At 42.6% G+C, this 26,674-nt stretch overlaps 1 protein-coding gene across 5 annotated transcripts in view; it reads right to left on the reverse strand.

Moving 5' to 3' along the window:
* The window catches only part of TNRC18 (trinucleotide repeat containing 18), a 366,965-nt gene that overhangs the window by 179,474 nt on the left and 160,817 nt on the right, over positions 1-26,674 (reverse strand). For 3 of the 5 annotated variants that reach the window (XM_040357106.1, XM_040357105.1, XM_040357104.1), the window contains exons 11-14: positions 23,295-23,470; positions 22,989-23,125; positions 9,824-9,949; positions 15-183 (exon numbers count right to left, since the gene is read on the reverse strand). In XM_040357106.1, coding sequence (XP_040213040.1) covers positions 15-183; positions 9,824-9,949; positions 22,989-23,125; positions 23,295-23,470 — 608 coding nt within the window. The remainder of the gene's footprint in view (positions 1-14; positions 184-9,823; positions 9,950-22,988; positions 23,126-23,294; positions 23,471-26,674) is intronic. The other 2 variants (XM_040357109.1, XM_040357108.1) reach the window with 1 other exon arrangement.

Raw genomic sequence — 26,674 nt, forward strand, 5'->3', positions numbered from 1 at the left:
ACACCTTTACTTACCTCATACATGTAACCCTGTACTCTCTCGTTCTCCTCTGGACTATGTAGTCTGCCTTTTATATCTCCAGTTCCATTTTTTATTTCATCAATTTCTGAAACATTCAACAATGATCTTCGGAAAAAGCTGCCAGTCTTGGAGCTTTCTGAAAGTAAAACACGTTTCTCTAACCTGTATATAAGGAAAAACAAAAGTGGAAGAGAAATTTAAAATGAGACTATGCATCATAAAAACTTACAAAAAAAGAATATTTTGATGTTTTAAACAATCATTCACACATATTGTAAAACCCAATCAGTAAAATGATTAAAATGACTGTATTTGCTTTTTCATACAAGTTATAATTATTCCTAATAATGTGTGTGCTATGGGAAGGAGGGCAAACCAGAGAAATATTTTACTATAAGATACTCACAAGTCTGTGGCTAGGGCAGAAGGATAAGAACATTAAAGTTTATCTAAAGCCAAAACTGTTTTAGTATTAGGGGCCAGTTCAAACCATGCCTGCCCATGAATCACACAGGAACAAAAAAGAAAAAGAGAAAAAAAAAAAGCTACATAGCAGAAGTCCTCTTCGTCATCCTCTTATCTAAAAACATGTCTGTTCAACAACACAAACTGTAATTAAAACCCCAATACAGGGAAGAGTAAAAGGTGTATGCAAGCAATAAAGGCCAGGTGGACGTGCATATCCAGTCTGGGCACTGAAAAAACACTTTACAAGAATGCATACTTGTACTGGGTGCGCATGCACATTTCTGCCTCCAAGGAATGTGAAAGCACTCGAACAATGGCTTTGCCATTTACCATCATTGTGGCTTTTCTACAGTCATCCAGGAAAAATTATCTTAGCCAATCAATTATTCAGCCACATGGGCTCAGCCACGGCACACTGGGGAGGAGTTACAAACATACAGTTGTTTCCAGGACACATTTTTCATTATGTGTACACACATTAATCCATCAGATTTATTATCCTGTAGAAATAACCATTTAAAAAATAAATAAAAATCCATATGCAAGTGAATCCATGAAAACCCATGCACAGTCATAAATATGTATTTCTAAACATCTAAAAGGGTGTATTACATCCTTGCTATGGCAAAATGCACACCTACACATCTAGCTGCATCTAGATGCATTCAAGTTTAGTGGTTTTTACACAAACAAGATTTTTGGGCATCCCAGGATCATTTAGCCTGGTTTTCTGCAGCTAGTGTCTTTAAAGAGTATTCAGACCCTTTGAAATGTTCCACATTTTGTCATGCGACAATCAAAAATGCGATAGACCAACTCAAAGTCGCACATAATTGAGTGAGTGAATAACTTGTATAGCGCAACAATTGCAAACTGAATCGCCTCAAGGCGCTTGGCATCCATTTTCCTTTTATTTGACCTTCAGAATAGGTGGGTCTTGAGTTTTTTTCTGAAGGCCATGTGATCAATTTCCGTTCGGTTGTTAGTTGGTAGTGCGTTCCACAGTCAAGGTCCTTGGAATGCAAATTGATGTTCTCCTTTGGTCTTGTAGCGGGCTTTGGGGATTTGTAGTAATTTTTGGTTAGTTGATCGAAGCACTCGATTGGGGTTTTGTTGTTTTATTTTCTCACATATTGGGGAGCGCTTCCGTGTACACATTTGTGCATTAGGCATAGGGCCTTAAATGTGACTCGGTCTTTTACAGACAACCAATGGAGGGATCTCAGGGATGGGTGATTGATTCCCAGGGTTTTTTCCCTGTTACCAGTCGTGCTGCCGTGTTCTGGACGACTTGGAGACGGGCCAGCTGGTATTTTGGGAGTCCGAGGTAGAGGGAATTTGCATAATCTAACCTAGAGTTAATGATTGTCCCTACCACCACTTCTGTGTCTTCTTTGGGGATGAAGGGGACAATTCTTCGTAGGAGTCTTAGAAGAAGGTGAGATCCACTAACTACTGATCCTATTTGTGCATCCATTGTCATGTCAGAGTCAAAAATGACTCAGACTTTTGACTTTGGTGCTTGGGGTGACGGTTGTCCCAGGATGGGTGGTGGTGTCCAGGGAGTTCTGGCCTGTTTCTTTAGGTTTGCATGGAGTTGAAGGAGTTCTGTTTTTTCTCCATTTAGGTGACAATCTGTCATCCAGTTGTCTGAGTGAGGCATTTTTCTAATACGGGGTATTGGTTCTTTTTGTTGCTGATATGAAAATAAAGTTGCGTGTCGTCCGCATAGGAGTGATAGACAAGGTCTTGATTACTAATTATTTTTAGGAGTGGGCGGAGGAGGAGAAAGAGGAAGGAAAATTATAAATGGTTTTCTTTTTCTTTTTTTACAAATAATATCTGAAACCTATAAAATAAAAATGTGATAAACGCTCCAAACAGTAGTGAAAACTACTAAAATCCGTGTCCACAACAAACACTCATAGCATATCCATCAGTAACATATCCATTTGTGATGAATTGGTATAAATCTCGCGCCACAGGAATAATTTGTATGGTATAAACCAATAAAGAATTTATCAAATGTGAATAATTTAAATAAATATGCTGAAATATAGCTGCTCCCCAAAATTCAGTAACCTGAAGTGTCTATATAAAATGTGAGGGTAGGGGGCGCTGTAGTGCTTAAATGAATAAATAAAAATATATATATATTAATTATACATATAACTTAAATTAAACAATATCGTACATCAACAACATTATTCAAATAAGAAAAAAGAGAAAAAACGTCCATGCATAATTATAAATATGAGTATAATCAGTGCAAATGTGCCAAAAAATACAGTGATAAAAGAAAGTCTTTGATGATATATAATAAATATTTGCGTGATGGAAATAGATGATCAAAGTGAAGCCTTCACCAAACAGCAAATAATCCACCCGACGTGATTTGAAAAAAGATGGCTCCTTACCAACAATATTTGACCCTTTAACTAAAAAGAGGTCATAAACGCTTGTTTTTACACAGGGTAAAAAATCTTTGCAGACCCGGAGGGATCCAATCACCCGATCATAAGCCAAACGATCATATTCCAAACAGCAGATGCCAAGTACCGCAGAATATAAAAAGAAAGGGCCGCAATAGTGTAACACTGATTTATTAAAACAAATGTAAAAACAATAACAGCCGATTGGCTCCTTACTGTGTCCGGTGCCCAAGTCCCGGCACTGAGGCTGCTGAGCGTTATCAGATTATGAGAGCCGGTCTCCGTTGCCGTGTGGGTTGGCGTGCATTCCACCACCAACATCCAGCCGATCCGGAAGTGACGTGTATATGCGTGACCAGTGTGCGCCTCGACGTACGTTTCGTGGATTACATCATCAGGAGGTGTTCCTGATGACGTAATCCAGGAAACGTACGTCGAGGCGCACACTGGTCACGCATATACACGTCACTTCTGGGTCGGCTGGATGTTGGTGGTGGTGTGCATTTGTATTCAGCCACGAGTCAATCGTTTGTAGAACCACCTTTCACTGTCTTTTGGGGTATGTCTCTACCAGATTTGCACATTTAGAGAGTGACATTTTTGCCCATTCTTCTTTGCAAAATAGCTCAAGCTCTGTCAGATTGGATGGAAAGCGTCTGAACAGTAATTTTCAAGTCTTGCCACAGATTCTCAATTGGATTAAGGTCTGGACTTTGACTGGGACATTCTAGCACATGAATATGCTTTGATCTAAACCATTCCATTGTTGCTCTGGTTGTATGTTTTAGGTCATTGTCCAGCTGGAAGGTGAACCTCCACCCCAGTCTCAAGTCTTTTGCAGACCCCAATAAGTTTTCTGCTAAGATTGCCTTTTTTTGGCTCCATCCATCTTTCCAACAACTCTGACCAGCTTTCCTGTCCCTGCTGAAGAAAAGCATCCCCAGAACATGATGCTGCCACCACCATGTTTCACGGTGGGGACAGTGTGTTCAGAGTGACGTGCAGTGTTAGTTTTCCACCACACATAGTGTTTTGCTTTGGTTTCATCTGAACAGAGCACTCTCTTCCACGTTTGCTGTGTCCTCCACATGGCTTCTCGCAAACAGGACATCTTACGGCTTTTCTTTTTGCCACTCTTCCATAAAGGCCAGATCTGTGGAGTGCACGACTAATAGTTGTCCTGTTGACAGATTCTCCCACCTAAACTATGGATCTCTGCAGCTCTCCAGAGTTACCACTGGCCTCTTGGCTGCTTTTCTGATTAATGCTCTCCTTGCTCGGCCTGTCAGTTTAGGTGCAGGGCCATGTCTTGGTAGGTTTGCAGTTGTGCCATTTTCGGATGATGGATTGAACAGTGCACCGTGAGATGTTCAAAGCTTGGGATATTTTTTTTATAACCTAACCCTGCTTTAAAATATTAAAAGAGAAAAGTGAGAACACGCTTGAGATAATAGCATCTATATAGGTCTACACGTTTCATGGATAACTTCCACTCAAAAATCGATGTCTATAAAATTATAAAATTACAATGGTCTATCCACAAGAGAGGAAGGGGGAAAAAATTATTATATAGATAGAATAACCACCATAGATTACCTAATCACACTTACAGATAAAGGTGTCCTTTTATGAAGCAGTGAAATCTATCCACTGCTTCGTTCTCCGGCATTCACAGAGATTTTTCTCCTCTGTGTGCCAGTTTATGAAGCGGAGTAGATCGCTTCACCCTTGGAGAAGTGAAGTGATCTACCAACACTTCAAACAGTGGAGAACGGCCCCTGATACTGTAATCTCGTGAGAGTTTACGAGATTAAAGTACCAGAAACTCACAGAAGTACCGAGATGTCAGTTTGTTAAGCAGTGATAAATTATTACTGCTCAATACACTGACAGACGGGTGGTTAATGTTATTAAAATAACGAGTCCCCCCTGCATTTTATATATATATATATATATATATATATATATATACACACACATACATACATACATACACACACATTGTATATACACACACACACGTACACATTATATATATATATATATACATACAAATACACACACACACATACATACATACATACAAATACACACACACACACACACATACATACATATATATATATATATATATATATATATATATATACACACACACACATAAATATTACAGGGGGACATGGTTACAGTGTCGGGGGGTCTGATAGAGGTAGAAAAAAGTTAAAAATCTTCCTCTTTCCTCCTTAGATCCCCCGGGATTCCCTCTTCACTCCCCGAATCACCCCCTCTGAGCTGGTGAATCGGAGAATGTGAATTCTGACTCAGATCGCCAGTGAAGCGCTCAGATCACAGCTTCAACTGGCTGTTACTGTGTCAGTCTATGAGGATTCTCTGTGTGCAGAGATAATCGGCGGGAGAACAAGTTCAAACGCTTCTCTCCCCGATTATCTCTGTTTCATAAACGGACACCAAACTGCGAGTCTGGGTGAGAGGTGCTAAGAGTCAAAGGCTGGCTGGGGGGAGATGTATTGTCAGCCCCAGGAGACGAGACAGTGAACCCCACCCAAGGCACAATGATGGGGGCAGGCAAATGGGCGTACCTATATGTCCCTTTGAATTTGCCACCTAGCGGGAGCTTGCGCGCTTCGGGAGTGTGCTTGCGGGCCTTGGGAACTTTATGTTCGCCGGCGGCCCGCGATTGCGGTGTGGAGAGGCATTTACCTGTTCTGCCTAGTGACATATCAGGGATCTACTGCTCTATGTCATCGGGAGCAGTGATCGCACTGACTGTCATGTCAGTGGTAGCCCACCCCCCACCCCAGTTAGAATCACTCCCTAGGACACACTTAACCCCTCTAGTGTTTAACCCCTTCCCTGCCAGTGTCCTTTACACAGTATCAGTGCATTTTTATAGCACTGATCGCTGTTTAAATGACAATGGTCCCAAAATAGTGTCAAAAATGTCCTATCTGTCCGCCATGTCGAAATCCCAATAAAAAATGTGCAGATCTATTTACGGTTTATTTTACCAAAAATATGTAGAAGAATACATGTCGGCCTAAACTGAAGAAGAACTTATGATAAAAAAAATGTGGGATATTATATCAAAAGGTAAAAGAGTGTGTTTTTTTCAAAATTGTCACAAAAAAAAAAAAAAACAGCAGAGGTGATCAAATACTACCAAAGGAAGGCTCTATTTGTGGGGGAAAAAGGACATCAATTTTGTTTGGGTACAGCGTTGCACAACCGCGCAATTGTCAGTTAAAGCAACGCAAAAAATGTCCCGGTCATTGGGCAGCCAAATCTTCCAGGGCTGAAGTGGTTAACTAACAGGTGCTATGATGTGTAAACTAAGTGCTGTTACCAAAATACATAAGGATATGGTGATATAGTGATGGTAAGCCTATATTGAGTATAGAGCTTAACAAGTAAGGTGAAACAGTGTATCCCAATAATAGGGAGCTGGTGCTAAGAGGAAAAGAAAACCAAAAGTGAAATAAAAATAAGAATAATGTGTATAAAGAAAAACAAGCAGATTGCCACAATACCAGAGGACAGTGTGCCGAAAAATGTTTTCAAAAAAATTGAGCATGCCGATTTTACAACAAAAAAATTTCTACTTCACACTCTCAATCACGAAAGTAAATGTTGTAAACTACTTTACTAGTGAGAAATTAACATCCTGCACTCGTGCCTCAGATTAGCCCCAATTCCTGCAACTCCACACCTCAGTTCACTGCCCCCCCCCCCAAATCTGTTTAACCACTGTAACCCCCTGCACATCTGCCCCACTGATGTACCCTCCTGCTCACCTGTCCCACCTCCGAACCCCTCCTGCTCATTTTCCCCACCGCTGTACCCTCTTCTCATCTAAGATATGTGTGATATGCAGAGTGGTGAAAGGAAGCAGAGATGAGACACATGTACTTGTCCTGGCATACTCATCCTGCTGATCCACCTCTCGCATCCAGCACCCGTGCTTGTATGTGATGTCTGATGTATGTGATGTCACATACAAGCATATAAAATGGATGCGCAATGATGAGCTCAGGTCAGGGGGGGATTTTCTGAAAGCAGTGGGCCCGTGTGCAGGATCATAAGTTGGGCCCCAGCAGCTGAGAAAAAGAGGTTGGTTGTGATTTTCATTGCGCTGAATACTGGCTGTGGCTTAAAGGGACACAAAGTGCAGAGGTTCAGTAGTGACGCAAAGGTTCAGGAATAATTTCAACAAAGTTTCCAGAAGCTCAACAGTAGTTCCACAAACTGTCACCTGATTGTGGTTTTCTCAAACACAGTGAAATCCCTTCTTTCCAAGATTGGTAGTGGCAACCAAGCGAGTCATCTTCCTCCAGATGTTGGACGGGGCTAGCAGGACTGTGATTGGCTTTAGCAGTGGCCAAGATAGTCCTCCTCCTCCTGAAAAAAGAACTGCACCCAATCTCTTCCCCATCACAAAAGCCAACGATCACAGCTACAACAGAGTTGGAGAACCAATGTTTCCCATCTTTTACAATGTGTGTGGGGCACAGTGCCTCCCACTCAGTGCAGGTGCGGAGTGGGGAATTCTGAAATTGGAAAGCATTAGTACGGTATCTGACACTTCCCTGCGCTGCTCTGCTGATGGGGAGGGAGTTGAGTGCCCACAAAAGAGGCTTTGTGTGCCACTTGTGGCACCAGTGCCGGGGGTTGCCTACCCCTCCCACAATACTACCTAAAATCCCTGTCAACCCATGTGGTCCGAATGGTAGACAATCACCATTGAAAAAGCACCAACAGGAAGTAACTGGTCCAGCTAGGAGTATGCTCCAATGTAGCCAATGGGTGGCCGTCAAAATCACGCAGCTGGCTAGTTAGAGGGATGGTGCGGCCACCCGAGGATAATTTTGGTACTGTCCAGCAGCAATAGTACATTGCAAATAGTTCCTCTCCTAAGTCCTTTTTTCGGTGGGCTATGACACAAGACAGCTCTAGTAGGGGTTCGGGCAGACGTCCCGGTGTGCATCATCGCCAAAGGCGAAGAGGGAAGGGAAGGAAACTCGGTGCGCATCGCAGCTCCCGGGACTGAGACTCCCAGCCAAAGCAAAACCAGCCCAAACGTCTACGACAAAACCACAGGGTACTGGTAGGCTACCACGCATGTATGTCAAATATAGACACTCCCCTAGAAAAAAAGGACTACAAGGAGGAACAATTTACACTGTACTATTGCTGATGGACAATACCAAAATTATGCTCAGATGGCTGTGCCCTCCCTCTAATTAGTCACCTGCGTGATGTTGGCGGCCACCCATTGGCTACAATGGAGCATATATACTCCATTTAGCTGGACCAGTAACTTCTTGTGGGTGCTTTTTTTTTTTATGGAGATTGTGTACCATTTGAACCACATGGGTTGACAAGGATTTTAGGTAGTATTGTGGCTGTCTGCTTGTTTTTCTTTATACACATTTTTATGTATTTAAAAAAAAATCTTTCACTTTTGGTTTTCTTTTCTTTTGCTGTATACTCAATATAGGCTTACCATCACTATATCACCATATCTTTATATATTTTGGTAACACTTCGTTCACACATCACAGCACCTATTTGTTGACCATGTAACATTTTTACGTAGAACTACACATATATTTTGTTTTATTTTTGTTGATATATGATGATGTGGTCTACATCACTCTTCAATATACACAGACATGTGGGATTACTCCCCAGGGATACTGGCCTTTTTGTTGGTGTTCCACCATTGTGCCTTGGGGTTCACTGACGATACATCTCCCCCACCCAACCTCCACCTCTGAGCCTCTAACCCAAACTCATAGTTTATCTGTAAGTGTGAATATGTAATCTATGGTTATTGTTCCATCTATATAATAATTTGTTCCTTTTCCTCTCTTGTGGATAGACCCATTGTAATTTTATAATATTTTTATAGACCTTGATTTTCGCATTTTCTCCTGAAGAGTGGAAGTTATCCATGAAACGCATCGAGCTAGATATCTGTTATCAACATTTATAGCGAACATTTTTTACTGGCCTGTACCAAAGTGTGGTTTTGTTATATATTGTGTGAACAAGGATCCTAGAGTCTGGTGTTTTTAGAATGTCAATATCATGAATTACATGACATTATGTAATTATGTTATTATGTGGTGTATATATATATGAAATAAACCATAACTATTTGAACTATGTCGTTTATGTTCTGATATAATGTGCATACATTGTACTCGCCAGACATTCCTTGTTCATGTTGCCCCTCCAGTCGCATGCTTCACATAAAGTCCCAAACCCTCTCCTTATGCCCTTAACTCCGCTTTAAACTTCCCTACAACTTTATCCCTGACCTGTCGGATGTGTTGCTTGGCCTTCGTATGATGCTGTTTGTTCACTAGGTTCTCTAACAAACCTCTGGGGGTTTCACAGAACAACTGTATTTATACTGAAATTCAATTGCACACAGGTGGACTCTAATAATTAGGTGACTTCTGAAGGCAATTGGTTACACTATATTTTAGTTAGGGTAATCAGAGTAAAGGGGGCTAAATACAAATGCTTGCCACACTTTTCAGATATTTGTAAAACATTTTTAAAACCTTTTATCAATTTCCTTCCACTTCACAATTATGTGCTACTTTGTAATGGTCTATTCACATAAAATCCCAATAAAATACATTTACGTTTTTGGTACTTTAAGGCACTGTAAGCAAATGTAAAAAAAACATTTGTATGCAGAAAGAAAAAGGAAGTATAAAAGTTTGCTTATATTTTTTCAGATCAATTCCTTTTGCATAAACAAAGGAGACCAATGTGCATGAGGCATAACTTATACTAACAGGGAACCACTGCTCCAGTAGCACTGCAGATTCTACACTACACCTCTGTGCTATTTTGTACTACAGCCATACCTTCTATTGCTGCTGTTTTTCATTCTCTCTTCTTTATAAAACAAAGGATTGATTCCATGCTTTCTTTTCTTGGGCCTGCCTGGGCCTCTCTTTGACATGGTCTTACTCCTTTCATCAGTCTTGTCCCTGCAAAGAAACCCAAGTTTACCTTAAATGGCAATCACAAATAGTGATTTGAATAATTTATTTTTCTAAATTTATCTGTAAGAGACTGATGTTCAGCTTAAAAACTTATGGCAATATGGCATGTGTAAACAAAAAGAAACCCTCATGATGGGACTTTAGTGGCAACAAGTAGATTGCACAATGAAATTGTGACTTGAAGTAGATTTAAATTTTACAAAGTCTTTATTGGTACAAATCGTAAAACATTACAATAAATATTTAAAAAATATTTCTAACAAAATATGTCTCATTGCAAGATACTCAGACTTCCAATTGAAATCACCAATGATGTGATTCAGATGATGAACATTCAACGCGTTTTGACAATACTATCTTCTTCAGGGATGCATAACCTTCTCTGACCACGCAGCTTTTCACATGTATTGATCTCTAGACTCTGGATGGTGCAATATAAAATTTATGCCACATAAAACAACATTCTCCAACCTCTGACTACCATGCAATGAAAGACATTTTCAAACTGTCGGCACTGCTTAGGCACCTCAGATTACGACATACACAACTCTCTGGTGAGATTTGTTCGACCCCAGTTATTCACTGGTTGGGCGCTGGTTCCGCTATTCCCCGGTGATGCATGGAGAACTATATGCAGTAACGTTTCTAACTTTAGGCATTTATTCAAGATATACTTATTACCTCAAGAAAGTAACTTCTTTTGTTCATTGGTTATGCATCCCTGAAGAAGATGGTATTGTCGAAACGCGTTGATGTTCACCATCCGAATCACTTCATTGGTGATTTCAAAATGGAAGTCTGCGTATCTTGCAATCATATATTTTGTTAGAAATTATTTCTAAAGATGTATTGTAACATTTGTACCAATAAAGAATTTGTAATATTTTAATCTACTTCAAGTCACAATTTCATTGTGCAATCTACTTGTTACCGCTAAAGTCCCGTCATGAGGATTTCTTTTTGTATACACATGTAATTTAGGGATGTTGGCCAACTAGGGTTGCACTAATACCACTTTTTTAAGACCGAATACAAGTACTGATACTTTATTCAAGTACTCGCGGATATCGGGGGGGGGGGGTTAGAGTTTTTTTCATTTTATTTTTACAATTTAACTTTTTTTTTTTAAAACAAGCCCTGTTGGGGGGCTTTGGTGAGATATTAGGGGTGTAAACAGATCCCTGACATCTCGCCTTTGAGACGGGAATAATGACCGAGGACACAGATTCCCCCAGTCCCTTTCTCAGCAGCCTCAGCTGCATTGAAGATGAATGGAGAGGAGACAGAGGCTCCTGTTCATTCATAACCTGAGACATCGTAAATACAGTGCTCAGTTATGAATGGCCAGAGTCAGTGATCAGCGACTCTGTTCATTCAGAAAAGGAAAGCATTAATAAATTACATATTTACTGGCTCCTTCTTCTGCTCTCCATCCTGACAAGGGGGGGACTGGAGGAACACAGAGGAGAACATTGAGGGGGAGCACAGAGGGGGACCGGAGGAGGACATGAGGGGGAGCACAGAGGGGGGCCGTAAGAGCACAGAGGGGCACCAGAAGAGCACTGAAGAGGACCAGAGCAGACTCTGGAGCAAGCGGAGGACCCAGAGAGCCGCAGGAGGACACAGGGGACAGTTGGGAAGATCGGTGCAGGCAGTTACAAGCACCAATCTCCCTGTATACCTTTTATTAAAGCAGCTGAAAGCCACGGGAGGGAGAGGAAGAGAAGTGGCTGTCAGCTGCTTTATGAAAATATATACATGGAGATCAGTACTTGTAACTGTCCGCACCGATCATCTGTGAGGCTGCCTGGCCCCCCTGCTATGCTGAGGACACATGTATCGGGTCAAGTATCAGAGCATGCAAATGCTTGTTATCGGCACCGATACTAGTATCGGTGCAACCCTCTTGGCAACCATTCAGCTACTAGTCCCATTTCATATAGTAATATCATGGTACACAATCTTAACCTTAAAGGGTCACTAAAGGAAAACATTTTTTTTGCTGAAATGACTGTTTACAGGGTATAGAGACATAAAAGTTAACTGATTCCTTTTAAAAATGATTACAAATAGATAAAAAAATCAATCATATAATGTGCCTGTAGGTTAGTTTCACGTTTAAACTGTTTTCATGTTCCTGTGAACTAGAGAGACACACAGAACAAAAACAAACAAATCCAGGGCAGTGTTTTGTTTTTAAAATGAATCTGATTGGTTCTGTTAAGTTTTAGACACACAGTAATGACAGCTTAGACCTACAGTGGAAAGCTCCCAGTATGATGGTTGTAAGGAAAAAGACAACCAGGAAGTGTGGAGATCAGAGCAGAATTACAGCCACTTCAAAGCAAAAACGAACAATAAGGACATGAAACCAGTACTGCAGTAAGGTAAAGGAAGCTATTTAGCTAAAAAAAAAAAAAAAATTCCTTTAGTGATCCTTTAAGTACATACAGATTAACCACTTGCTTACTGGGCCAAGTCTGATACTTCTCGCGTATGTAAAAATCTGTGTTTTTCTTTTTATTTGTGCTAGAAAATTACTTAGCACCCTCAAACATTATATACAATGGGGAAGGTTCAGGTAAGAGATACGATGGTGTATCTCCAGATACGCTGTCGTATCTCCAGATACGCTGTCGTATCTCTGAGTGTGCGGCGTCGTATCTATGCGCCTGATTCATAGAATCAGTTACGCATAGATTTGACTAAGATCCGACCGGCGTTAAGTCTCTTACGCCGTCGTATCTTAGTTGCAATTTTAGGCTGGCCGCTAGGTGGCGCTTCCGTATATTTACGCATCGAATATGCAAATTAGGTAGATACGTCGATTCAGAAACGTACGTTTGCCCGGCACATTTTTTTACGTCGTTTACGTTAGGCTTTTTCCGGCGTATAGTTACACCTGCTATATGAGGCGTATCCTATGTTAAGTATGGACGTCGTTCCCGCGTCGAGTTTTGAAAATTTTACGTTGTTTGCGTAAGTCGTTCGCGAATAGGGCTGGACGTAATTTACGTTCACGTCGAAAGCAATGACGATTTGCGGCGGAATTTCGAGCATGCGCACTGGGATTTTTTCATGAACGGCGCATGCGCCGTTCGTAAAATACGTCAAGTACGTGGGGTCACAGTAAATTTAAATAAAACACGCCCACACCATCCACATTTGAATTACGCGGGCTTACGCCGGACCACATAAGTCAAGCCGCCGTAACATAGGGCGCAAGTTCTTTCTGAATACGGAACTTGCGCCCTAAATTACGGCGGCCTAACGTATCTGAGAAACATTACGCCGCGCGGATAGATACTCACATGTATCTGAATCTGCCCCATAATGATTAGAGGAACCCCTCCCACCACTTCTAAAAGTGATCCAGCAGCTAATCAGCTCAGATCACTTTTAGTGGTTAGAGAATTTCCGGCTGAAAAAAAACAGCATAGCTGTTATTGCTCTAGCCATAATCCTGGTATTCAACTTCAAACTGAAGACGTCTTGACTATGGCCTGGTTGTGAAGTGGTAATTTACATTCTTTTACAAAATAAATCATAAATATACAGGTATTTCTGGGCATTTCATTTAACTGTCAGTTAATATTTTAATTGTGTAGATGGGGAATGCATAAAATAAATCTAAGGGTACAATAAACCCAAGGTTTTTTTCAAGCAAGGAACGGGAAATGTAGTGGATGAACCACTGTGCCAAAACAAGGGGTATAAGAGGTAAAAAGCAAGTGGAGAAGAAAGTACAGGGTGCAAGTGAAGCACAAGAATGTAGAGGGGCGAGTAAAGAAAATTAAAAGACAAGGCAGCACTATGATGTTAGGGGTCGCGGGGGGGTAGAAGGCAGCAGAGATGGAAAACAATTCTGGGTAAGGGGTGGTTTTGTAATATGGATGCTTGGGTGATATGGTCCTTACACCTTCCAAGAAAAATATTAATTTTGTGAGGAATGGTAACCTGATTTGAGTTACATTAATAGCACCAAGTCAAAAGACAATAAGAAAAAATATTGTGGAGGAAAGACATCAGATATGTCCTGTACCACTAGATAAATTAATATCAGTCTTTTTGTGCTTGATACAGTTTGAGCATCTGAGCAAGATATGCAGAATTTTCTGGCATTGTTCCATTGTGGAAGACATTTAAAGTGGCGGTTCACCCAAAAAATAAATTTTTAACATTAGATTGAGGCTAATTGTGGGAAGCAGAATCGGGTGTTTTTTTTTAAATCAATGCAGTACTTACCGTTTTAGAGATAGATGTTCTCCGTGGCTTCTGGGTATGGGCTGCGGGACTGGGCGTTCCTATTTGATTGACAGCCTTCCGACGGTCGCATACAGCGCGTCACGAGTTCCCAAAAGTAGCCGAACGTCGGTGCGCAGGCGCCGTATAGAGCCGCACCGACGTTCGGCAACTTGTGACGCGCTGTATTCGACCGTCGGAAGGCTGTCAATCAAATAGGGACGCCCAGTCCTGAAGATCATACCCGGAAGCCACGGAGAACATCCATCTCTAAAACGGTAAGTACTGCATTGATTTAAAAAAAAAAAAAACACCGATTCTGCTTCCCACAATTAGCCTCAATCTAATGTTAAAAAAATTCCGGGTGAACCCCCGCTTTAAGAGTTTCTTACATAGCTTCAGTTATTGGCTTTTAAATCCCTGGTTGAGCCTGGGTTCACACTATAGCCATGGGGGAACCAGTGTGATTCCTGCACTGGTTCCCGCATTGCATCTCTCCTGCAGGCAGTTCACACTGTTGCAGATGTCAATACCATGTTAATGACATCCCCAGTTCAGTTCACAGATCGCAGTGTGAACTGTGGATTCAGACAGGAATCAGACTGCATCAGTAAAGGGGATAAAAAAAGTCCCTGTACATTTTTTATGCAAATCCAATGCGAGTTCAGCCATACAACTGTATGGCTGAACTTGTATTACACAGACAGACTTTGCATGTGATTGCCACAGCAGTGCGGGCGAGAATCACATACAATGTTTGTAATAGTGTGAACCCAGGCTCAGGGCAGAGATGTATGCATTAGGCCGTTTCAATAAGGGGTGGGCTCTGCTCTGTCCTGTTGCTCGGGGGGGGGATCTGTCCACTGATTCCAGCCGAGCAGGCGGGTGAATGGCACTTGTCCGCACGACTAACAGACACAGCCCGCTCTCCCCTATGGACGGTCGGATGTAAACAAGACTTGGGATCCTCTTTTTTCACCCGCTCAAGGATAATATATTTAAAATTTCGAACATTACCCAAGCGCTAATAGATTTAAAGAACTGGGTTATAAGCTCCTACTACAGTGGCAGAAAGAGTCCGATCAGTACTACACAAATTATTTTCCCAAACCACCGGTAAGTGCTGGAGATGCCATAAAATGGAGGGTACTCCTTTGCACATCTTTAGGTCCTGAGAAAAACTAGATTTTTTCATAAATGTATTTATTGAATTATGCATACATAGTTAGGTCCATATATATTTTTGACACAGGCACAATTTTAGTTTGTTTCAGGTATTTACCAAAACATATTTAAGCTATAGTTATATAATGGATATGGGCAGAAAGTGCACACTTTTAGGTTTAATTTGAGGGTATGTACATCCAAATCGGAGAAAGGGTTTAGGAATAACAGCTCTTAAGAAAAGCCGCCCCCCCCTTTTTCAAGGGACCAAAAGTAATTGACTCAAAGACAATTTAATCAAAAGCTGTTTCATGGGCTACTCCATTATTTCTTCATCAATTAAACAGGTCTGGAGTTGATTCTAAGCCCACGTTCACATTGGGCCGATTTGACATGGCAAATCGCATGCCAAATCGGAGCCTATTACCAGCAATGGCACCGACTTTGCGGCCCAACACTGATTCCCAAAAGTAGTTTCTGCACAGGGGCAATTTTAATAGACATATGTGCATGAACCCCCACAGATATCTATCAAATCGCCCCGGAGTCAGACTGAAATGCCAGTTTGAAATCATGCGAGTTCAGCTGAACTCCCACAATTTCAAAATCGTTTGCTGTGAACCTACATCAAGCATTTAAAGTACCTGTCCAAGTGAGTGAAACAGGCCATTGTAAGGTTTCATAGTGTATAAGTGTAGCGCTCTAATAATACAATAAATGATTAAAAAATTGTATAAAAAAATAACATAGATGTGATCGCTCACTATATGCAAACAATCTGTGTACAATACATAGTGATCGCTCACTATATGCAAACAATCTGTGTACAATACATAGTGATCGCTCACTGTGGCAAAACCAGTAAAATTGTAACAAGAAAAAATAAGTCCATATGAAAATGTGAAGGTGATAAATAAATTAAATAGTCCACCACGTGTCGTACGGATGTCTGGAGCACAGACTATGAAATCATTCGTGCAGTGATCATAACTTCTTATATAAAACGTGTTGACCCGCCACCAGTAAAATTGCAGGCTTACCGAAACAAGTGGACTCAAAAGAAATTAAAATCTCTATGAGTCAAGCAGGCATAAATACGGTTATAGATGGCTGGAATATCCTTGTAGAGATTGGATCAAAGCACCCAATCATCAACGGAAGCAGATTCAAGACAATAGGAGATGAGCAATGATGAAACTTGCGTAAACTTGCCCTCAGTAAAACTCAATGGTAAAGGGAGATGGAGAAGGAGAGAAGAGGCCACATAGCGTAATCTCGTTTTAAAATAAAATGTAATAAGCAATTGCACTTACATTGTGATGAAATATGCAGCGCATATGTATATGTATATGTATACAGGTAAGGCGGCAGTGGAGTCATCCCAAGGTGCATATTTCATCACCATGTAAGTGCAGTTGCTCATTACATTTTATCATTTTAAAACAAGATTACGCGATGTGGCCTCTTCTCTCCTTCTCCATCTCCCTTTACCATTGAGTTTTACCGAGGGCCAGTTTACGCAAGTTTCATCATTGCTCATCTCCTATTGTGTTGAATCTGCTTCCGTTGATGATCGGGTGCTTTGGGCACTCTCTACAAGCCATCTATAACAGTATTTATGCCTGCTTGACTAATAAAAGAAATTTAAATCTCTGAGTCCACTTGTTTCGGTAAGCCTGCAATTTTACTGGTGGCGGGTCAACACGTTTTATATAAGAAGTTATGATCACTGCACGAATGATTTCATAGTCTGTGCTCCAGACATCTGTACGACACGTGGTGGACTATTTAATTTATTTATCACCTTCACATTTTTATATGGACTTTTTTTTTCTTGTTACAATTTTACTGGGTTTTGCTACAGTGAGAGATCACTATGTATTGTACACAGATTGTTTGCATATAGTGAGCGATCACTATCTATGTTATTTTTTGATACAATTATTTAATCATTTATTGTATTAGAGCGCTACACTTATACACTATATATCTTTTTGCTTTTTTCCAATTGGCCGTGTTAGCAGCTACATTCTTTATTTAGCAGCGCTGGGTTATTTATAGCAATTATTTTTTACATTGTAAGGTTTCAAAATCAAAACAAATCCATAAGAGAGGTAGCAGCAATATGAGGAGTGGCCAAATGAACCGTTTGGTACATTCTAAAGAAAGAAGAACGCACAGGTGAGCTCAGCAACATAAAAAGGCCTGAACGTCCAAGGTAAAGAAAAACCCATTCACAACATCCAGACAAGTGAAGGACACTCTTCAGGAGGTGGGCGTATAATTGTCAAAGTCTACAATCAAGAGAAGACTTCACAAGAGCAAATACAGAGGCTTCACCACAGGGTGCAAACCATTCATAAGCCTGAAGAATAGAAAAGCCAGATTAGACTTTGCCAAAAAACATCTAAAAAGCCAGACCAGTTCTGGAAAAGCATTCTTTGAACGGATGAAACGAAGATTAATCTGTACCAGAATGACGGGAAGAAACAAGTATGGAAAAGGCTTGGAATAGCTCATGATCCAAAAGCACACAACGTCATCTGTAAAACATGGTGGAGGCAGTGTGATGGCATGGATATGTACGGCTTCCAGTGGCACTTTGTTATTGCCATTTATTGATGATGTTACATAGTGAGGTTGAAAGACACAAGTTAATCAAGTTCGACAAAAAAAAAAAAAAAATACAATCCTATATACACAATCCTATACCCACAGTTGATCCAGAGGAAGGCGAAAAACTCCAGCAAAGCATGATCCAATTTGCTATAGTGGGGGAAAAAATTCCTTCCTGATCCCCCAAGAGGCAAGCGGATTTTCCCTGGATCAACTTTACCTATAAATGTTAGTACCCAATTATATTATGTACATTTTGGAAATAATCCAGGCCTTTTTTAAAGCAATCGAATGAGCTAGCCAGAACCACCTCTGGATGGAGTCTATTCCACACTTTCACAGCTTTATACTGTGAAGAAACCTTTTCGTATTTGGAGAAGAAATCATTTTTTTCCACTAGACGTAAAGAGTGCCCCCTGTCCTCTGTGATGACCTTAAAGTGAATAACTCAACACCAAGTTCACTATATGGACCACTTATATTTATACATGTTGATTATATCCCCCTTTATCTCCTCTTCTCAAGAAGGAATATATTCAGTTACTCTAATTCTTTATCATAGATGTGACAGAAGACAGATGCAGCCGAATGAATTCTGCAGACTTAGTGATAAACTATCAGCCCAGATTCAGACAAATGCAGCAAAGTTGATTGGACGGTGCTTCACAGTACAGATGTACAATGATCCAAAACACACTGCAAAAGCAACCCAGGAGCTTTTGAAGGAAAAGAAGTGGATATTCTGCAATGACCAAGTCCATCACCTGATCTCAAACCAATTGAGCATGCATTTCACTGAAGGCAAAACTAAAGGCAGAAAAACCCACAAACAAAAAACAACTGAAGACAGCTGCAGTTGGAGCCTGGCAAAGCACCAAAAAGGAGGAAACCCAGTCTTTGATAATGTCCAATGCTGGGACATGGTCATTTGGTGCCCAGGGCGAAGATGGCAAACTGCACCTCCCGGTGTAAACAAAGAGTCAGTGTTTTGACACAGCGGATCAGCAGATCCCAGCCATGAATCATTAGCTGGAATCTGACAGTCCCCTGCTGTTTCAAATCACAGGAGAGTAGGTGGGTGGGGTCATGCACCCAAAACCCTGAAACAGGCAGTGTCATACGCCTGTAGCTGCCACCCCATAGCAGTATATGTACTGTGATGGGTCGGCAATTGGCCAATTACCAATGGTATTTGTAATATGCATCAAAGCAACAAACTGTGCTAATTATTATAAAATAAACACGAACATCTAAAAGCTGCTGCAAAATCTACTGTGAGATAAAGCACAGTCCCAAATCATGAATTCATAAACAGAGTTGTGCTAATATTGAGTCCTGTGACAGTCACCTCTCCCATAGATAAAGTGCTTGCTTGCCAGATTGCATGGACCTCCAATCAGGGAAGGTAAACTCAGCCAGGGCTGTTAACCATCCCAGAAACCCCTTATGGCAAGTGGACCCACATCCAGGAGACCATATCACAGATGGTCCCCAAAATATAAAAGGCTTGCTCGCCATACTGTAAAAATCTTTAAAAACTTTATTTAAGGTATACAATATTGCACTTACAGCAAAAACATGTAATCGCATTAGGGTCAAAACAAGCTGGCTGGCTATTCGCAGCTACCTGTCGCTCCATCGCCTGACATTACCATGCTTCTCGAATCCCAGAACGATGGGTAGCTGTGATTAGTCAGCCGGCTTGTTTTGATCCTAATGCGATTACATGCGATAGGAGGTCCATGCAATCAGGTAAGCAAGCACTATGGTGGAGTTGACAGGTGGTGCCTGTTTTAATCATCAACCATGTGAGTTGCTAAATGTTGTACCTTCATTAAATGTAAACATAATGCTACACTTAGGAGGCTCCTCTCTTCTATTTTATACTCAGTTGTGACATGACGCTACTTGTATATCAAGAAATCACTTGTTTGTCAAGGCAAAATGTATAAAAAAATATTTTTTTGCTTGTTTTGTCAGACCAAGTGACTCTCAATCCAAGGTTTTACAGTAACAGTTTCAAAGGTCTCAATGTCAGATGTGGGTACTGATATATTTAGTATTTCAGATTTAGTCATAATGGGCCAAATCCTCAAAAAAGCTGCCTAACTTAACTTTCAGCAGTTAAGTTACACTGACTTAAAATTTCTACCTAAGTGCCTGATCCACAAAGCACTTACCTAGAAATTACACGCCGTGTAACTTAAGTGCCTCCGTCGCAAGGCGGTCCTCCTCTCCGGGGGGCGTTTAAAATTTAAATGAGGCGCGCTCCCGCGCCGGCCGTACTGCGCATGCGTGTGACGTAATTTTCCCGACGTGCAGCGCGCGAACATAATTTACGCCGGGCTTTGTGGATTGCGACGAGCCACTAAAGTTGCGACGGGTGAAAAAAAATATACGCGCCGGGAAAACAAATAATTATAAAAAAAATTGACAGCGTCGCTCGGCATGCATTCCTGAGAGGGAGAACTCCATGCCAATTTTCAAAGAAAAAACCGGCATGGGTTCCCCCCCCCCAGGAGCATACCAGGCCCTTAGGTCTGGTATGGGTTGTAAGGAGACCCCCCTACGCCGAAAAATCGACGTAGGGGGTCCCCCTACAATCCATACCAGACCCGTATCCAAAGCACGCTACCCGGCTGGTCAGGAATGGGAGTGGGGACGAGCGAGCGCCCCCCCCCCTCCTGAGCCGTGCCAGGCCGCATGCCCTCAACATGGGGGGGTTGGGTGCTCTGGGGCAGGGGGGCGCACTGCGGGCCCCCCCCACCCCAGAGCACCCTGTCCCCATGTTGATGAGGACAGGACCTCTTCCCGACAACCCTTGCCGTTGGTTGTCGGGGTCTGCGGGCGGGGGCTTAACGGAATCTGGGAGTCCCCTTTAATAAGGGGGCCCCCAGATACCGGCCCCCCACCCTAAGTGAATGGATATGGGGTACATCGTACCCCTACCCATTCACCTGGAGGCAAAAAGTTAAAGTTATTAAACACACAACACAAGGGTTTTTAAAATAATTTATTAGTCTGCTCCGGAGGCCCCCCCTGTCTTCTTTATTAGCTCTAATAACAGGGGGGGCTTCTTCTTCCACTCTCCGGGGGTCTTCTCCGCTCTCCGGGGGGGGCTTCTTCTTCCGCTCTCCGGGGGGGGGTCTTCTCTGCTCTCCGGGGGTCTTCTTCTATCTTCGCCGCTCTCCGCTGTTGACTCGGCGCACCCCGGTTCTTCTGCAGCTGTCCGGTGCCTTCTCCTTCAGCGCTGGCTGCCTGCTATCTTCGTGTGTTAGCTCAATTACTAACAGGCAGCCAGCACGGTCTTCTGTGACGTCACCTTCTTCTCTTCTGTTCTTCTCCCCTCTTCCGACGTTGACACGTCGCCTCTTGTCACTGCAATGATGGAAGCGCGCCTTGCATCCCATTTATATAGGCATCACCGTCCCATCATGCTCCGGTAGGTACCCACGTGGTGGGTGCACGTGGGTAGGCACCCACCACGTGGGTACCTGCCGGAGCATGATGAGACGGTGATGCCTATATAAATGGGATCCAAGGCGCGCTTCCATCATTGCAGTGAGAAGAGGCGACGTGTCAACATCGGAAGAAGGGAGAAGAAGAACATGACGTCACAGAAGACCGCGCTGGCTGCCTGTTAGTAATTGAGCTAACACACGAAGATAGCAGGCAGCCAGCGCTGAAGGAGAAGGCACCGGACAGCTGCAGAAGAACCGGGGTGCGCCGAGTCAACAGCGGAGAGCGGCGAAGATAGAAGAAGACCCCCGGAGAGCGGAGAAGACCCCCCCCGGAGAGCGGAAGAAGAAGCCCCCCCCGGAGAGCGGAGAAGACCCGCGGAGAGTGGAAGAAGAAGCCCCCCCTGGTATTAGAGCTAATAAAGAAGACAGGGGGGGCCTCCGGAGCAGACTAATAAATTATTTTAAAAACCCTTGTGTTGTGTGTTTAATAACTTTAACTTTTTGCCTCCAGGTGAATGGGTAGGGGTACGATGTACCCCATATCCATTCACTTAGGGTGGGGGGCCGGTATCTGGGGGCCCCCTTATTAAAGGGGACTCCCAGATTCCGATAAGCCCCCGCCCGCAGACCCCGACAACCAACGGCAAGGGTTGTCGGGAAGAGGTCCTGTCCTCATCAACATGGGGACAGGGTGCTCTGGGGTGGGGGGGCCCGCAGTGCGCCCCCCTGCCCCAGAGCACCCAACCCCCCCATGTTGAGGGCATGCGGCCTGGCACGGCTCAGGAGGGGGGGCGCTCGCTCGTCCCCACTCCCTTTCCTGACCGGCCGTGTAGCGTGCTTTGGATACGGGTCTGGTATGGATTGTAGGGGGACCCCCTACGTCGAATTTTCGGCGTAGGGGGGTCTCCTTACAACCCATACCAGACCTAAGGGCCTGGTATGCTCCTGGGGGGGAACCCATGCCGGTTTTGATTTTACAAATTGCCGTGGAGTTCTCCCTCAGGAATGCATACCAAATGCCGTCGCTTGAATGTGCTTTTACATGGTGTTACTAACTTTACACCATGTAAAAGCAGCCCTAATTTTACACTTGCAAACTAAAACTTACGGCGAAAAAACGAAGCTGAAAAGCTTTGTGGATCGCCCTAAGTGCTAATTTGCATACCAGAAGCGGCATTTCGACTCGAAATGCCCCCAGCGGCGGATGCGGTACTGCATCCTAAGATCCGGCAGTGTAAGTCCCTTACAGATGTCGGATCTTCTGCCTAACTTTGGAAAACTGCTTCTGTGGATCAGTTCCAAAGTTAGGACAAGGGATACGATGGAGTAACAGCAGTTACTCCGTCGTATCTCTTTTGTGGATTAGGCCCAATATTTTTAAAGTTAGATATAAATTGAAATTCCCGTATTAATGTCAGCAAATGTGGTAGCGTGATTCTCAATTTCAACATTTATTAAAATTCAGTAAAAAGTATATTTAAAAATATCAAGGAGTGTGAACAGCCAAAACATACATTTTTCTCAAACAGTGGAAAACTTACTCTGAGTCTCTCTTTCTCTGCAGCTTTGCCAATTCCCTTTGCTTTTCTTTGTATTGCCTTTGTAACTCTGCAAGCCTTACTCTACAGTCCACTTCTACAGAGTCCATAATCTCAATTGCAGACGTGAGGGAAAAATGCTGCACATAATAAAGATGATTGGTTAGAGATGACCACTTCACACATTATTCTTTTTTTTTAATCAACAATACAACTTTAAGATGACAAACTGGCACAAAATGTGTGAAAAAACAGCCATATAATTATTCAAAGATTGCTTGCTAAGATTGTAGTATATATTTTACTCACTGGATTTTTTTCTTGCTTCCAGCTATATTTTTTATTATGAGATAGTTCACGGGGTAATTTGATAGATTCAGGTCTCAATCCATCCAGGGCTGAGGAAGAAAGCACCTCCATCAACATTTGGGTACTGGCAGCCAACAGGCTTTCAAGGGATGGTCTCGCATGATAACTTTTCAGATCTGACAAAGAAAAAAAAGAATACAAGCACATTTGTTTAGCACATTCTGGGGACAAAGTTAGTTTGCTAAAATGTATAAGCAGGTTCACATGCCTATTTAAGCAGAAAGAAAGAAAAGAGTTTTGACTCATCTGTGAATTCCATACCTTGGGAGTACAGTACAGGACACGGCTGAACATTCATAGACCTGGCAGTCCTCAGTTTTGTAGCCAGCAATGCAGAGTATCCAGAAATAGAAAATAGGGTGGCCTCTGTCCTGTACTCCAAGGTATGAAATGTACAGGCAAGTAAAAATTCCTCTAATGCCTATCGTACCCTACAGGACACAGGCTGAATATTCCAAACCCTGAGACATACCCAGGTAAAGAATGAGAAGGGTGGGCAACAGCTAGACAAACAGAACTGTGGCAACAGGCATAACAAGAAGGGTCAACAGACCCCAATTCAGAGTGCTGCTGCAAGAACCTTGCAGCTGAAAGCTGCAACAGCAGATGATTGGATATCAACTTAAAAAAAAAAAAAAAAAAAAGGAGTATGAAGAGAGGACTATGAGGTATCTATACAAACCTGAGCTACAGAAGCTTGGTGTTGGAATGCCCAGGAAACATCCACCAACCTAGGGGTGTTAACATGTAGGAGTAGTTTTGTCATTTAAAGTTTAAGCTCTGGCAGTTTTTAAAGTCAGATTTTTTTTTTTATTAAAATACTAAAACAGATTTATATCATTGCACAGAGCAGCCCTGAACGTCCTCTTCTGGGGTTCCTCACTGGAGCTCAATGATTTTCCTTTTCTGTTTCTGATCCTATAGCAAGCTGCTTGCTATGGGGGCAGATGTGCATTCTTGCTTCCAAGCCATGACTCGGCTCCTCACAAGATTTGACTGACAGCACCAGGAACTAATGGCTCCCGCTGCTGCCTGTGTGAGGAGAGGAACACAGACCAGTGCCACTGCAGACAACCACAGCGTTTTGTGGAGCAAAAGAGATAGAACTTGTGCTGGAGGGAAGGCATACATTCGCTTGAATTAAGACCAAGCGATTATTAAGGCATCTAAACCCAGTGTGAGATCTTTGGTCCTAGACAAAAACGTATGTATCTTGTTGTTGAATCTGGAGGGTATTAACATCTGGGGTCTCCCATCTCTGACATATCAAGTGGAAGATGTCGGTGTGATGGGCTTATTCACCTTGATCCAGGTGTTGATGGCTGAAGTTAATCAAGCAAAGGGCCACATCACCTTTTTTTAAGCCCAAACTTTTCTTTTAACTAGTTATTTAACTTCAAATTCTGCAATCAACTCTTCACTGCCTTCTGTTACAATAGAAGCAGTGCATCCGGATTAGTGCAACCTCAGTAAAACCTTGGGAGCTGTACCCCCAGAATACATGCAGTCTGTACTGTTGCTTCAGACACTGGATCCCGCATGGGTGCTCATTTCAGCACTAGTTTGTACAACATGTGTAGTAAGCTGTGGGGTGCTGTACAGGTCCAGAGCTGTGGTTCATCCTTATGGAACCTAGACCCAGCTGACCCCTTTGGGGGTTATGCCCTCAGTGGCACTTGAGGCCTGGAGTCTATACAGGCACCAGCTTCATGGGCAGGTAAGGCGGTGACACCTGTATCTTCAACCGTTACTGTTAAACCCAGGGCTGTGTTTGGAATGTATTCATTTTAAAGTAAAACTTTGCACTTAAACTCAACTACTCAGTTTAGTCTTAGATGGATGGCCAGGTGTTACTTCATACTACAGGTTGCACATTTTAATGCTATGTCCGCCCAGAGCCCTTACTTAGGCGCTGTCTCCCGCCCTTTTGCCATGGGACTGTCTGCACCCAGGTTGCGGCGTTTTTCTTTCCAGACACACTTACTCTATATTCCGCACCCTACTTTGCGAGTACCTCAGAGAAAAACCTTCAATTACGGAATATCCAAGGTGGAAAGCAGGCAAAAGAGAGCCAAAGCAAAAACTCTAAAGGCCACAGAGTGATGATGCTTACCTTGCAGCCAAGCTGGATTCTATGTTAACACTGGTCTCTGACTCTAGTTATACTTCAGGCATGCAGCAGGCAGCCGACCTGATTAAAGCTGATTTTTCTGCAACTGTCACAATATTCGGAGGACTAATGGCTTGAATACGATTGCTTTGTATCACATCCAAATGTCAGGCTCCATCTCTGACTGAGTGTGTTTTTAAGATGCCCACCCCAGAAGAGGCAGACATAGAAGGGGGTTAAAAGGACCTAGAGGCAGTGTTAGAGGATGCTGCAGAAGATTTATCACCCCCAGACTCCTATACATCTGAAGCTGCAGCTTCACGCAATATGCTTAAAAATGTTGATATGCGAACAGCTGTGCGCAAAAGCCTTGGCATGGTCATACTTTAATCTCCTGCATCTTGCCATGCCTTTTTGGGTACATAAAGACCTGCTAAATCTAAGAAATACATTCCCCATGAACCAACTGGAATGGGCAAATTATGATTGGGTCAATCATAAAAAAAAAAAATTACTTACTACTGTGCTGTTCTAACAAATTTTTTTTTTAAACATTATGCAGAGAGGAAGTTTTGGACGCTATTACCGCCTCTCTTTTCTCTTGAAAGCTCAGCTCTGCAATTGGCTCTTGCTGCAATTTTTCTGTCAAACCGCAGCTATATTCATTAAGGGGAAAAAACACCTTGCAGTGTCTGGCTCCCCAGCCCCCCCCCCCCCCCCCCGTTTTACTTACCTGAGCTCCGAATTTCAGTGGGTGCATCCCTGCCGTCCTCTCCACGGAGTCCTGGCTTTGATTGGACAGATTGATAGCAGCGCATCCATTGGCTCCTGCAGCTGTCAATCAAATCCAATGACGCGAGTGCCGGGACCGAGTCATACACTCTGCGTCTATGGACATTGAGTGTATGACTCGGGAGCGTGCCCGCAAGCTAACCCCCTCAAGAGAGAGCTTTCCCAGAGGGGGTTATCCAAAATCGAGGAGGAGACGCAAGAGCCACAGTGGGACCCCAGAACAGGTGGATCGAGGCCACTCTGTGCAAAACAAACTGCACAGTGGAGGTATGACAAGTTTGTTATTTAAAGAAAAAAAACCGTGAACCTTTAGTATCACTTTAAAGCTGAAATCTAGGCAGATATAGAACACAAATTAACACAGCTCTGTATTAATAAAGGCAATTTTAATGCAAGCAGTGGTATGCGAGACGAAGAA

The sequence above is a fragment of the Rana temporaria genome, chromosome 6 (genome assembly GCF_905171775.1).
Source record: "Rana temporaria chromosome 6, aRanTem1.1, whole genome shotgun sequence".
In the NCBI taxonomy this organism is placed as follows: domain Eukaryota; kingdom Metazoa; phylum Chordata; class Amphibia; order Anura; family Ranidae; genus Rana; species Rana temporaria.